The sequence below is a fragment of the Nelumbo lutea genome, chromosome 5 (genome assembly GCF_056320005.1).
Source record: "Nelumbo lutea isolate HS-2025 chromosome 5, American lotus-T2T, whole genome shotgun sequence".
Taxonomy (NCBI): domain Eukaryota; kingdom Viridiplantae; phylum Streptophyta; class Magnoliopsida; order Proteales; family Nelumbonaceae; genus Nelumbo; species Nelumbo lutea.
The window spans coordinates 36549286-36563001 of NC_142688.1; the positions used below are offsets into that span (position 1 = coordinate 36549286).

Below are 13716 nucleotides of genomic sequence, written 5' to 3' on the forward strand. Positions count from 1 at the left end.
CGCCTCTTCGGCATGGGCAAAATCAAGGGTAAGGAGAGTGGACTGTGAGTCGCCTTCAGAGCCTAAGGAATTGAATCGATATTTACGAGCTCATTGAATTAGTCGTTTCATGCCAAAAGGAGCAATCTACTCCCTTCACCGAGTTACTTTCAGCTTGGTAGTGGGGGGCAAATGATTAGGGCAGATTTGGCCCTCCACTGATATTGTGACACATGGCACCTCATGACAACTAGGTGTAACCTGACACTTCCCAGACAACTCACCACTAGGGAGCTCGCCACCAAGCAGCTCGACACTTCACAGGCAACTCGCCTCCTAGTCAGATCGACCACCGCATGGTAATTTCAAGGATCTCACCATCGTACCCCGCGTCTTATGGGATCATGCCTTGTAACGGCTAGTATTATCTCACCCACTCCCCAATTCATGCGGGAATGAGCAACCTTACCGGTTGGTGGCATTATCCCCAACTAACATTGAAACAAATCCCATCACAGTGGAGATCCAAGAACTACTCCACCAAACCAGCGAGGACTCCAGTATATAAAGACTTCACCCCCCAGGGGCAAAGGAGAAGAAGAAAGGATGGGTGATCTCTGCTCTCTAGCTCTCTCATGATCCAATATCATTTTTAGCTCACAACTAAGTGCTAACTTAAGCACTAGAGCGACCCCGCTAGGTAAACAATCTCGGGTTCCGGGTAAACAACTAAGTGCTAACTCCACCGTCTACCAGGAGCCAGGTCACCTCCATCTAGGATCAGTCGGATTGCACTACATCATTTGGCGCTCGGCATCCAGGTCCTCGTCCGACAAAAGTTCACTTTGGCCTCTGAGTCATCGGCCACTTGGAAGCAGACCGAATGATGAGGTACTTAGCACAAAAAATTGGACATCACCAAAAAGTGAAACATCATTTGGTGCCATCTGTGGGAAACGCTACCAAGAGCTAAGTTCTCATCCTCTAAAGGGCTAAGTCCTCTTCTTCCAGAAAGCTAAGTTCTCGTCCTTTGAAGGGCTAAGTCCTCCTCTTCTAGAAAGCCAAGTTCTCACTTTTTAGAAACTAAAGCTCTCGCTTTCTAGTTTCCATTTTTTATGAACTCAAAGACTATGCAGGAAGTTGATAGCTAACAGATTAAGCAGCTCTACCAACTATATTTCAACTCGAGTAAAGCCTCACCAGTCCTTTTCACGAGGTCCCCTCTATAGAGATGAGTTCTTCGTGGCTTCCACAGGAGTTGATGGCCAACAGACTGCATGGACGCTCTTGCTGGTCAAGCCTTCCAAGGCTCCTATGCGAGCTTGCGACCTAAAGTCAGTAGTGCTACCCCCATTGGTCGAGCTCCTAGTAGCTTCTTGTAGGAGTGGGTGACTGGCATCATGAGGCTGATGCAGTGCAATCATAGCTCTAAGGTGCCCACCCGGTGGCCTGACGACCTCCACGTGACCGGGCAGCCTACGTGCAGCCCGACGGCGTGCGCATGGTTTGGCGGCCTGGCCCATGTGCGAACTAGCGAACTGATAAAATACTTTCTCACCACCTAAGACCCAGTCGCCTCTTCGGCATGGGCAAAATCAAAGATCAAGGAGAGTGGACTATGAGTCGCTCCCAGAGCCTAAGGGCTAAAGTACCGAACTGGCAAAGAATTCGGCACCACATAAGACCCAATCACCTCTTCGGCATGGGCAAAATCAAAGATCAAGGAGAGTGGATTAAAAGTCACTCCCAGAGCCTAATGGCAAAAGTACCGAACTAGAAAAGATTTTGGCACCACATAAGACCCAGTCGCCTCTTCGGTATGGGCAAAATCAAAGATCAAGGAGAGTGGACTACGAGTCACTCCCAGAGCCTAAGGGCTAAAGTGCTGAACTGGCAAAGACTTCGGTACCACATAAGACCCAGTCGCCTCTTCGGCATGGGAAAAATCAAGGGTAAGGAGAGTGGACTGCGAGTCGCTCCCAGAGCCTAAGGAATTGAATCGATGCTTACGAGCTCATCAAATTAGTCATTTCATGCCAAAAGGAGCAATCTACTCCCTTCGCCTAGTTACTTTCAGCTCAGTAGTGGGGGGCAAATGATAAGGGTGGAATGGGCCCTCCAATGAAATTGTGACACTTGGCACATCATGACAATTAGGTGCAGCCCGACACTTCACAGGCAGCTCGCCACTAGGCAGTTTGCCACCAAGCAGCCCGGCACTTCATAGGCAGCTTGCCACCAAGCAGCTCAGCACTTCATAGGCAGCTCGCCTCCTAGTCAGACCGACCACTGCATGGTAATTTCATGGATCTCACCATCGTACCTCACGTCTTACGGGATCATGCCTTGTAACGGCTAGTATTAGCTCACCCACTCACCGATTCAGGCGGGAATGGGCAACCTTACCGGTTGGTGGCATTATCCCCAACTAACATAGAAACGGATCCCATCACAGCGGGGATCCAGGAACGAACTACTCCACCAAATCAACGAGAACTTCAGTATATAAAGACTTCACCCTCCAGGGGCAAAGGAGAAGAAGAAAGGATGGGTGATCTCTGCTCTCTAGCTCTCTCACAATCCAATATCATTTTCAGCTCACAACTAAGTGCTAACTTAAGCATCGGAACGACCCCGCCGGGTAAATAACCCCGGGTTCTCTGGTTCATCTCTTGCAGGTCACCAGGTCTGCCATCTACCAGGAGCCAGGTCACCTCTATCTAGGAGCAACCGGATTGTGCTACATCATTTGGCGCTCGACATCCAGATCCTCATTCGACAAAAGTTCACTTCGACCTCTGAGTCATCGGTCACTTGGATGTAGACCGAATGACGAAATACTTATCACAAAAAATTGGACATCACAAAAAAGTGAAACATCAGATGCCTTTGTTTAATTTTTTTTTTTTTGAAATAAAGCCCTTAGGTTGTTTCGTTCAACTTTCTACTGCATAGAAGAAAGAAAATCAGGCATCACTGACCACATATGAGAACTATCTATGGATAAGCCTTCTTTTCGAGTTCACTTTCGCTCATTCAAGGACGGACGAAAGCATCCGTCCCAAGATTTTATTGGGCCAGTTGGATCTATTAATCCACGTCAGAATTGCTTGTCCCAATGTGTTAATGAGAAACGATTGGTTACGGCGTTTGTCTAACGATGTCAGGTCAGATCTAATTTGAATAACTCCAACTATTTTCAACTTTTACAGCTTACATCTATTTCTATTTGGGTTTGAGTTTTTTTCCCAAAATAAAAAAGCAGAGAGAAGAGAGTGGCCGAACTTACTCCTCCCCATCACCATTGCAGAGCACATGAAAAGCACAACCATTTCCATAATACGAACCTGTTAGCTTTTATTTTTTTCTTTTATTTTTTATTGTCTATTTTTTGTTTCATTCTGGTTTCTGTTACGCCAATAAACCTTTTCATTTCCGCCAATAACCCCTTTGTTTTCTATTATTAGAACAAATTAGCTTTAAGCCTTTAAACAAAAAAATCTTCTTTGTTCTGCCGATAACTTCATCAATGACTAGGTTTAATCTTTAACATGAATTTTTCGTCTGCCGATAACTTCATCTATAACTTACAGAAAACAACTTTGTTTTTAATGCATGAAACTATTTGTTTGTATCTCACCAATATATAAAGAAAAAGACAAGGGTAATATTTGGCTTGTTAACCTTTGGTTAATGTGTTTGGGAGTTGTTAACGTATTAGATCTAAAACCATATTTCATCTTTTTTTTTTTTCTTGATATTACGTAGTTTTCAGAATGTTGAGACAAAGTAATTATTGGCGTAACAGATAAAGCGAAAGTGATCTGGTTTGTTTTTTTGCTTGATATTACATGTGTTTCGTCCGTCCTTGAATGAGCGAAAGTGACTCACAACTTCTATAGCATGGCCAATGTTGTTAGTGTTGCCTAGGTGGCATTGGACCTTGGGATGTTCGTGGTCTGGTTTGTTCTAGGTTTGTTCAATTTAGATAAGATCTCAGACCAAAGCAAAAAATCATAGTCCAAGAAAACTTCAGACCAAACCATCCAGTTTCTAATATGGTTTGGGCCATTCTATTTTTTTATTTTTTTAAGGCTTCGATCATGTTTCATTTATTCAAGAGATTGATACAAACAAATGCCAACAAGGCCAAGTAAAGTTCAGAGACAAATTCTCAAGAAGAACAAAACAAAGAGATGGATGTAGAAGAAACAGAATAACTTTTACAACCAAAGTAATGTGACTTAACATCACCAATAGAATGTGATAAGTACATCTCCAAACCATCATAACTGGCGAACAAACTGATAAGAGCAGTTTTCAACTTAAACGAAAACTGATAGAGGAGGTTACAAAGCCAAAAGCCACGATCTGTAACTTCCAACGACTCCAAATCAAACTGCAAAAGATGGCATCATCTATAACTACCACCAAGAACATCGGAGAATTTTCGACTTCGAGCTATGATGGAGGGCCAGCTCACGACCCACCGAACCAGCCGAACCAGCCGGCGACAGTTAGGGAGGAACATGCATTGGATGAGGACGTCTAGAGCGGATAATGGTAGATAAGATCACGTATCCAACCTGCATTGGATGATAATGGCTATCGGATGGTGGATGTCAAGTCCAAGTCCTAGTTGTTTTAGTTGTTCTATTTTTCTAATTATTCTACAAGACTATCAACATGTATTATAAATACTTCAGTTTCTATGCTCAATAGACACACAAGAATTTTCTTTAGCAATTCTCTCTATTAAGGCTCAATGCCTAGCTTTTTACGTGAGTCTTCATGTTCGAAGCTGATTCGATCATCCGGGTGCTTGCATAGTCAGCCTGGTCGAGCACGTCACGCTGTGTTAGGTGGTATCAGAGCGGGAGTTTGCCCAGTCAGATGGCCAACCAAGACGGTAGCAGTCGCAACCCACCCCGTGACGGAGATAAGGGGTTACAAGCTATTTGGAGAGCAATCGAAGAGTAGCGCACAACCACGTGTAACATTGAGCAGCAGTTGGCAGAGATCGCTAGACAACTACGGACTTTGTACCCTGGGAGAACCCATACCCAATCGAAGGAGACGACCACGATAGACCCCTCGTCAATCTTGTACCCCGGCATCCTGTTGTTGATGATGATAGTGACGATGAGATGGAACTTGGCGTTGCCCCAGTTATTCCCGGCGACGGCAAGAATTGGTGCAACCCCGACAACTTTAATCTCCATCGAAATACTGATGAGTTTAAACTCAAGGTAGATATTCCTACTTTTAGAGGGGATCTGGATATAGAGGGCCTTCTAGATTGGATCACAGAGGTCAACCGTTTCTTCGAGTACATGGAGATCTCGGAAGAAAGAAGGGTGAAATTAGTAGCTTTCTGATTGAAGGGAGGAGCATTTGTCTGGTGGGAACGAATGAGGGAGACCCGGATCAGAGAAGGAAGATGTCCAATTCGAACAAGGGGGTGCATGAAACAGCTAATAAGAGGTAGATTGTTACCCTTGATTATGAGCAATATATGTTTGAATCATATCAACGGTGTGCATAGGGTACAAGAAGCGCAAATGAATACACATTTGAATTCTTGAGATTAGTTGAATGGAATCAGCTATCTGAAAGTGATAACCAGCAGGCAGCCCGTTATCTGAGCGGTTTGAGACCGGCTATCAGAGACAAGATTGTCATCTAGATGGTTCTCAGTGTGCAGGAAGCAAGGAACTTAGCTTTGAAAGTTGAGTTAGTGTTCCAAGAGAGGACCCGAGGTGAAAACTATCGACGGTACAGTGGGAGAGACAACAGACCGGCAACGGTCGACAATAGCAAACCAGCCCCAGGAGTACAACCCTCCCACCCGCCGAATACAACTAACGCCAGTAAGGCCGCCATGGGAGGAAACACTCGAGGTAACCCTTCCAACCCTCCTAAACCCAGTAATCTCAGTGCAAAACCTGCTCCTTTTAAGTGCTTCAAGTGCAATGAAGTTGGGCATAGGTCTAGTGACCGTCCCAAAATGAAGACAGTTAACATGATAGAGAGGGAGGATGAAGAAGATGTTGATGATGAAGTATATTGTGGACCTGATGGAGAGGACGAAGAAGGTCCCTATGAGCATGGAGAATACACGTGTTGTGAGGAAAATGATGTTATCCCAAAGAAGCAAAGATACCACTCAACGACACTGACTGTTTCGCACTAGATGCACTGTAGAGGGTAAATTATTTGATTTAATTATTGATAGTGGCAGTTAGGAAAATATTATTTGCAGGGATGTGGTACAGAAATTACAACTACTTCCTGTGAAGCACCCAAACCCATATACAATTGGGTGGATGTTGTGGATATGGATGCTTGCCATGTTTTGCTGGGTAGGCCTTGGCAGTTTGATGCAGATGCAAAACACCTGGGTAGGAAGAATACCTACCAGCTTGAAAAAGAGGGTGTACGCTACACCTTATTACCCATGGTAGAAAAGCACCAAAGGCTTCAAAGGCAGAGGAGAGAAATTTCCTTACCATTACACACCACCATGCTGAATTTGTAAAGGAATGCAAGGATACCCGTGAGGTTCATTTGTTGGTGGTGAAGGGAGAAAGCATGAATGAGTCACTGGAGGAAAACAAAATTTCAGTGGAAGTGCAAGGACTACTCGATGAGTTCCATGACGTAGTTCCTGATGAGTAACCTAATGAGCTTCCTCCCATGTGAGATATCCAGCATCATATTGATTTTGTTCCTAGTGCTAGTCTACCTAATCTCCCACACTATAGGATGAGTCCTAAAAAAAATGAGATTTTACGGGAAAAGGTACAATAATTACTAAGAAAGGGGCATATTCAAGTTAGCATGAGCCCTTGTGCAGTATCAACATTATTAACACTTAAGAAATATGGGAGTTGGAGAATGTGTGTCGATAGCAGGGCCATTAACAATATCACCATTGGCTATGAGTTTCCCATTCCTAGGCTGGACGACATGCTGAATCAACTTGATGGAGTTGTAGTCCTTTTCAAAATCGATCTCAGGAGTAGTTACCATCAGATCAAAATCTGTCCCAGAGACGAGTGGAAAACAACTTTCAAGACTAGAGATTGATTGTTTGAATGGTAACGCACCCAACACCTTCATGAGGCTAATGAATCAGGTACTGTGCCCTTTTATTGGTAAGTTTGTTGTGGTATATTTTGATGACATCTTGATTTACAACAAATCTATCACTGAGCACGTAGGACATATCAAAGAGGTCTTGAATGCATTAAGGGAAAACAAATTATATTCTAATTTAAATAAGTGCACTTTCATGAGTGATAATTTGTTGTTCCTAGAGTTCATTATAAGTAAGGATGGAATTAAGGTGGATGAGGGAAAAATGAAAGCCATTAGGCAGTGGCCGACCCCATCAAACATCACGTACGTAAGACGTTTCCATGGGTTAGCAACTTTCTACAAGCAATTTATCAAGCACTTTAGTAGTATTGTAGCTCCCATCACTGAGTGTTTGAAAAATGGAAAATTTTCAATGGAGAGAAGAACAAGAACAGAGTTTTGCTCTCATAAAAGAAAAATTATGCACCGCTCCTGTCCTTGCATTACCAACTTTTGACAAGTTATTTGATGTTGGGTGTGATGCCAGTGGAGTTGGCATAAGGGCTATATCGTCCCAAGAGAAGAGACCAGTTGCTATTTTTAGTGAAAAGTTATGCGAAACCAGGAAGAAGTGGTCCACTTATGATAAAGAATTCTATGTTGTTGTTAGAGCACTGAAAACCTAGGAACATTACTTAATTGCTAAAGAATTTTTTCTCTACACCGATCACCAAGCTCTTAAGTATCTCAGTAAACAAAAGCAGTTGAGGAGTGACCTGCATGCAAGATGGTCTGCTTTTATTGATAAATTCCCATACAAGATTGTGTATAAGGCTGGACAGCAAAACACAGTAGCTGATGCTCTAAGTAGGCGTGTAGCCCTCATCAAGACTCTCATCATTGAAATAGTGGGCTTTGAATGCTTGAAAGATCTATACGCCCAGGATGAGAACTTCAAACAAGTGTGGGAAAAGTGCATAAATCGACAGCCAGCAGGTGATTTCTACATTCATGATGGATTCCTTATGAAAGGAGAACAATTGTGCATCCTTTGCACCTCCCTCCGCGAGAAGATCATCAGGGATCTGCATGGGGGTGGATTAGCAGGACACCTCGGGAGAGACAAAACGATTGAAGCAGTCAAGGGACATTACTACTGGCCTAGACTAATGAGGGATGTGACCACTATAATAAATAGGCATTATATATGCCAGACGGCTAAGGGACAGACCTAGAATATAGGCCTTTACATGCCTCTACCTGTTCTTACTGCGATTTGGGAAGACCTGTCCATGGATTTCGTGCTAGGCTTGCCATAGACTCCAAGAAATATGGACTCCGTCTTCGTAGTGGTTGACTGGTTCTCCAAGATGGCTCACTTCCTCCCTTGCAAGAAGACTGCAGATGCAACAACGACAACTAAGCTATTTTTCAAGGAGATTGTCCGTTTACATGGGGTGCCTAAAACCATCACATCGGACCAAGATACGGGGTTCTTAAGTCACTTCTGGATGACCTTGTGGAGACTATTTGACTCATCACTAAATTTCAGCAGTACAGCCCATCCACAGACAGATGGACAGATAGAGGTGGTAAATCGGACCTTAGGTAACTTGATCTGCAGTATCTGCAAGGAAAGATCGAAGTAGTGGGATTTTGCCATAGCACAAGTAGAGTTCGCTTACAACAATGCAGTTCATAACTCTACAAGTAGATCCCCATTTTCCATTATTTATATGAAGGTACCTAACCATGTGTTGGATTTACTGAAGCTACCCAGGGTACCCGGCCTCGACGCTTCTGTCGAGTAGTTGGAAGAACAGATCCAGTCCATACAGGAAGAAGTCCAGTAGAAACCGGAGCGAGCCAATGCAAAGTACAAGGTTGCAGCTAATAAGCATCGTTGGCACCAAGTATTTGACTTCGGTGATGAAGTCATGGTATTCTTAAGGAAGGAGCGCTTCCCCGTGGGAAAGTATAACAAGCTACAGCCTCGGAAATATGGTCCGTACAAGATCACGAAGAGGATAAATAACAATGCTTACGTAGTGGACTTACCAGATCACATGGGTATCTCCAAAACATTTAATGTTACTGATCTTCATTGTTATTTACCTGACACGACACTTGCATATCCCGATCATGACTCGGGGTCGAGTTCTTTCCAAGTGGGGAGAATGATGGAGGGCAGCTCACGACCCACCGAACCAACCTGCGACAGCTAGGGAGGAACATGCATCGGATAAGGACGTCTAGAGCAGATAATGGCAGATAAGATCATGTATTCAACCTGCATTGGATGATAATGGCTATCGGATGGTGGATGCCAAGTCCAAGTCCTAGTTGTTTTAGTTGTTCTAATTTCCTAATTATTCTACAAGACTACCAACATGTATTATAAATACTTCAGTTTCTAAGCTTAATAGACACAAGAATTTTCTTTAGCAATTTTCTCTATTAAGGCTCTACGCCTAGCTCTTTACATGATGCTTCAAGTCCGAAGCCGATTCGATTATCCGGGTGCTTGCATAGTCATCCCGGTCGAGTGCGTCACGCTGCGTCAATCTGCCATCCAAAGAATGCCAGAGAACTATAATGTCCATCCAAAACTCCGGAAAACTGTAAATGCCATCCAAGACGTCGGAGAAATGTAACTACCTTCCAAGATGCTGGAGATGACAAAACAAGTGGCAACTTCCACCGGTGATTTTTGCAAAAAGGAGACTAAAGTAGGGACTCCATATCAAAATGCCTATAGGAAGAAAGCAAACATAGAAAACAGGGAAGAGGGGAGAAACAGAAATAACGAGGAGAGACAAAGGAACAAAGGAATAGATGGTAAAAGGGAGAAAAGGAGAACAAAAGAACAAAAAACGAAAAAAAAAAACGAAAACAGATGAAGCATAGAAATAGAGAACAAACTAACATATGGGAACAAGGGAAACAAGGAGAACAGGAGGACAAATAAAAAGAACAGAGAAACGAATAGAGAAGCAAACAAAACACTGAAAGAAAAAGAAAACATCGAAAGATCTCGAGAATAAACCTCTCTGGAAACAGAGAGAGGAGGGGGGTGACCCCCTTTGGGGGTGACTCCGAGTCACCCCTAGCAAACTTCTATACGGCGGACGATGAGCAAAAGTGAGATGGGGGAAAGAAGAGACGGGATTACTTTAACGTGCCTTTTTTTTTTTTTTGTTTGGGCCATTCTATATTGGGTTTAACCCAATTAGAATGCCCAAATAATATATACTCCCGCATAAATAACAAATAACTTCAAATATCAGATTGACTGTTACTAAATGCCACCTATTAAAAATCATATAAATTACATTAACAATGTAACATAAACAGGTTTAATTTGTGTACAAGAACACGGGGTCATACTACCACTGCCACACCGTGGCGCCCACTACTACTAGCACTTGTCTTGATTATTTAACGATTCTTATTCAACAAGATGATGTTATTTCTGCAAGTATACCATCTACTGACGCCAATTGTTCCTCAAAGCCAAACCCATGAACAATTTGTCAAAATCAGCATCAACAGTTTGATGGGTTTTATACATGTAATGTTACAAGAGGAAATGCTGTATGTAACAAAACTATAATCAATCAAAGAACGTTGAACTCTTTGCTACATTTACTTGTACTGGAGCATGTATCTCTCCATTAAAATATTGGTTATTTGCCATTTTTAGGATCAGTGTTACAAGCTTTTTCATCAGTAGAATTTAGTCTTACACGGTACTCTGGTATTTTTGCGCTTCTTCTCCGTAGCGTAGGGGTGTCCTTTTGGCCCAGAAAGTCAAAAAAAAGGAGCTGATGGGGTGATGGACTTAATGTGTCAATGCGTTAGTCCCAGTTCAGACCCGAGCTGAGAAGCAGTCGGCAAGACATAAGCCAAAAAGCGGAAAGAAAAAGTAGTTAGGCCAACGATGGAAAATTATTAATATCAGGCGAGTCCTATCTACATGGACTTATGATTTTAGTGACTTTCCTTTCTGAAGAGTCAAGCGGTAGCAAGTGGAGTCTTGTTTGGTTCCAAAAGTTAAAAAAGAGCGAAATTTCTTCCCCTACTGGATATGCAAGTTAGGTCAAAATGCATGGAGATTCATCTCCAAGCACAAACAATGGTTTACTCAGTCTATGTGCAATAGCCCGCCTTAACTCTACTAGGATCGCTATAAATACGTAGTGTTTGCATGGGGCTTATCACACTACTTTCTCAAATCGATCAAATATTAATTCATTGATTGATTGAGCAGAAAATGGTGAACTCGAAGTTGGTTTCTGTTGCATTCTTGGTTTTACTTTGTGTTGGACTCTCCTCCGCTGCTAGGTCCTTGCTTGCCGCTGGTGGAGGAGGGGGAGGTAGTGGTGAAGGAGGTGGTGGTGGTGGAGGTACAGGAACTGGGTCTGGATATGGCTCAGGTTACGGAGAGGGATATGGTTCAGGGGAGGGCATTGGTTATGGTGGGGCAAAAGGGAAAGGATATGCAAGTGGCGGAGGTGGAGGCGGAGGCGGAGGTGGAGGTGGTGGAGGGTCTGGGAATGGAAGTGGTTATGGTTCCGGAGGTGGAAGTGGTTCTGGGTATGGTGCTGGAGAAGCCGTAGGTGGAGGTTCATATACAAGTGGTGGAGGTGGAGGTGGAGGCGGAGGTGGAGGAGGATCTGGTAATGGAAATGGAAGTGGTTCCGGATACGGTTCTGGTAGTGGCTCAGGATATGGAGCAGGAGGTGCCAATGGTGGAGGCTATGCCAGTGGTGGAGGAGGTGGAGGTGGACGTGGTGGTGGTGGTGGTTCAGGCAGTGGCTCTGGCTCTGGCTATGGTTCAGGTTCTGGATCCGGATACGGTGGTGGAGTTGGCCATAGACCGTAGACATTCACGTCCCACATCCACATGGTCACAAAACCACCCCTCTTTCTCTTGCGTGTTGTGTGTAATTGTGCATTGCCTGCGTGGAATGAATAAAGGTCCATTATGTCTAAGCAATAAGCATATTATGTGCGCGCTTATGTAACACTTCAATAAGCGTATTAAGTTGTAATTCACTTGAATAAAAGCAGAAGAAAGGTTACTATGGTGACTCTATGAATGAAGAGTTGAGTTTTATTACTCTGCATATTTGATATCATTGTTTATGTTATAGGTTCTAGTTCAACTTTAACATTGAAAAGACATGACACCGAATAAATTTAGATTCCGTCTGTTTGTAGGAATAGTGGTTTGGAATCGGAATGGGAATGGGCTATTCTGATTCCAATTGTTTTAATGGATGAAATTAAAATCTCATTCTCATTTTTTTAGAAATGTCATTCTCATTTAAGGGAACAGCCATTCCCTGTCCCTTCCTTGTGAATGAAATTTTATTTCTATTAGTTATAATTCCTATTTTTATTCTTGTTTGAACCAAACAAAGACTACAGAAATAGATCATTTCAATTTTAATTTTGAAAGATTTTGATTTTAATTCCTACTGCAAACCAGACAACCCTTATAATCAATCAACTAGTATCATAAAAGAGATTACCAAACATCAAAATTCATGTAATGCTTTGATTTGATTGGTTAAATCTCTTCCGACCAAATGGTATTCATCTAAATCATTAATCACATATTCATCATAAATTCTTCCTTTGTTTAGATTAATTTATAAGTATTATTTGTTAAATCTAACACGTGACAAAATTCACAAATCAGATCCTCACTGTCTTAACATAGACGAATCAATGGTCCAGCCTCAAGTCGTGCATAACCTAATAAACCCACTCTGTTTTTTTCTCATTTCAAATGGAAGATAAAGAAAACTTTCATGTGTTGAAAAGGGGCCCACAGTTTTTCTTCGTTGAAGCCGAAGAGACCTCCACACGTCAATTCATTGAACTTAATTAAGCACATTGTAGTCCTTTTATCGCACGAGACCTCCACACGTCAATTCCTGTTTATTCTTCTCACCTAACACAACCAACTTTCCATTGGATACTCCTTTGCAAGTTTTAACTTAAAATCATTTGTCAAATGGAACCCAAATCCTAACTTTAAGGCCCGAACCTCAATTGGCTTCTCCACCACTACCCCAACTAAGAAAATAAACCCAAGAGGCCAGAACTTTGAATTCAGGTGGTGTTCGGTTTCATGGAACAGCCACGATATTTTATGTTTTGATATGCGCTACGGTTGTTAAGGGTGTTCGGTTGGTTGGTGGCGTGGACTAATCCATTAATCCATGCTATGTGTATTGATCCACATCACGGGCCAATTTATTGTCTACGCATTTATTTCGTGGATTTGACCACGCTACCGTATTATATGGAATGAGGGGTTATCCCATATTTCCCATCTAATATTTACCTTACAATAATCCAACTTTATTTTTACCGTTGCAATCTATCACAGAGCACCGCCGCTACCGTTGCTTCACCGTTTGCCGCTGCAACTCCAACCATCGCATCTTGCTTCAACACTCATCATTGCAACTCCGACCAGCACTACACCGAATTGTCTGTAAGTATAAAGAGAACTCGTTTCATATTTGATTAATGAAAGAACTCCGACCAGCACTGCAATCTCTCACAGAGCACTGCCGCTACCATTGCTTCACCGTTTGCCACTGCAACTCCGACCACCACATCTTGCTTCAACACTCACCG

At 42.8% G+C, this 13716-nt stretch overlaps 1 protein-coding gene across 1 annotated transcript; it reads left to right on the forward strand.

Moving 5' to 3' along the window:
* The first annotated feature begins 11056 nt into the window (after positions 1 to 11056).
* Positions 11057 to 12165, forward strand: LOC148851730 (uncharacterized). Its single transcript, XM_088946917.1, has one exon. It carries the CDS (start codon positions 11333 to 11335, stop codon positions 11942 to 11944), a length of 612 nt encoding a protein of 203 aa, XP_088803043.1. The 5' UTR covers positions 11057 to 11332; the 3' UTR covers positions 11945 to 12165.
* The last annotated feature ends 1551 nt before the right edge of the window (positions 12166 to 13716 follow it).

Excerpts from the sequence above, each read along its gene's own strand:
- LOC148851730 (XM_088946917.1), top strand. The coding sequence starts at position 11,333 with ATGGTGAACTCGAAGTTGGTTTCTGTTGCATTCTTGGTTTTACTTTGT.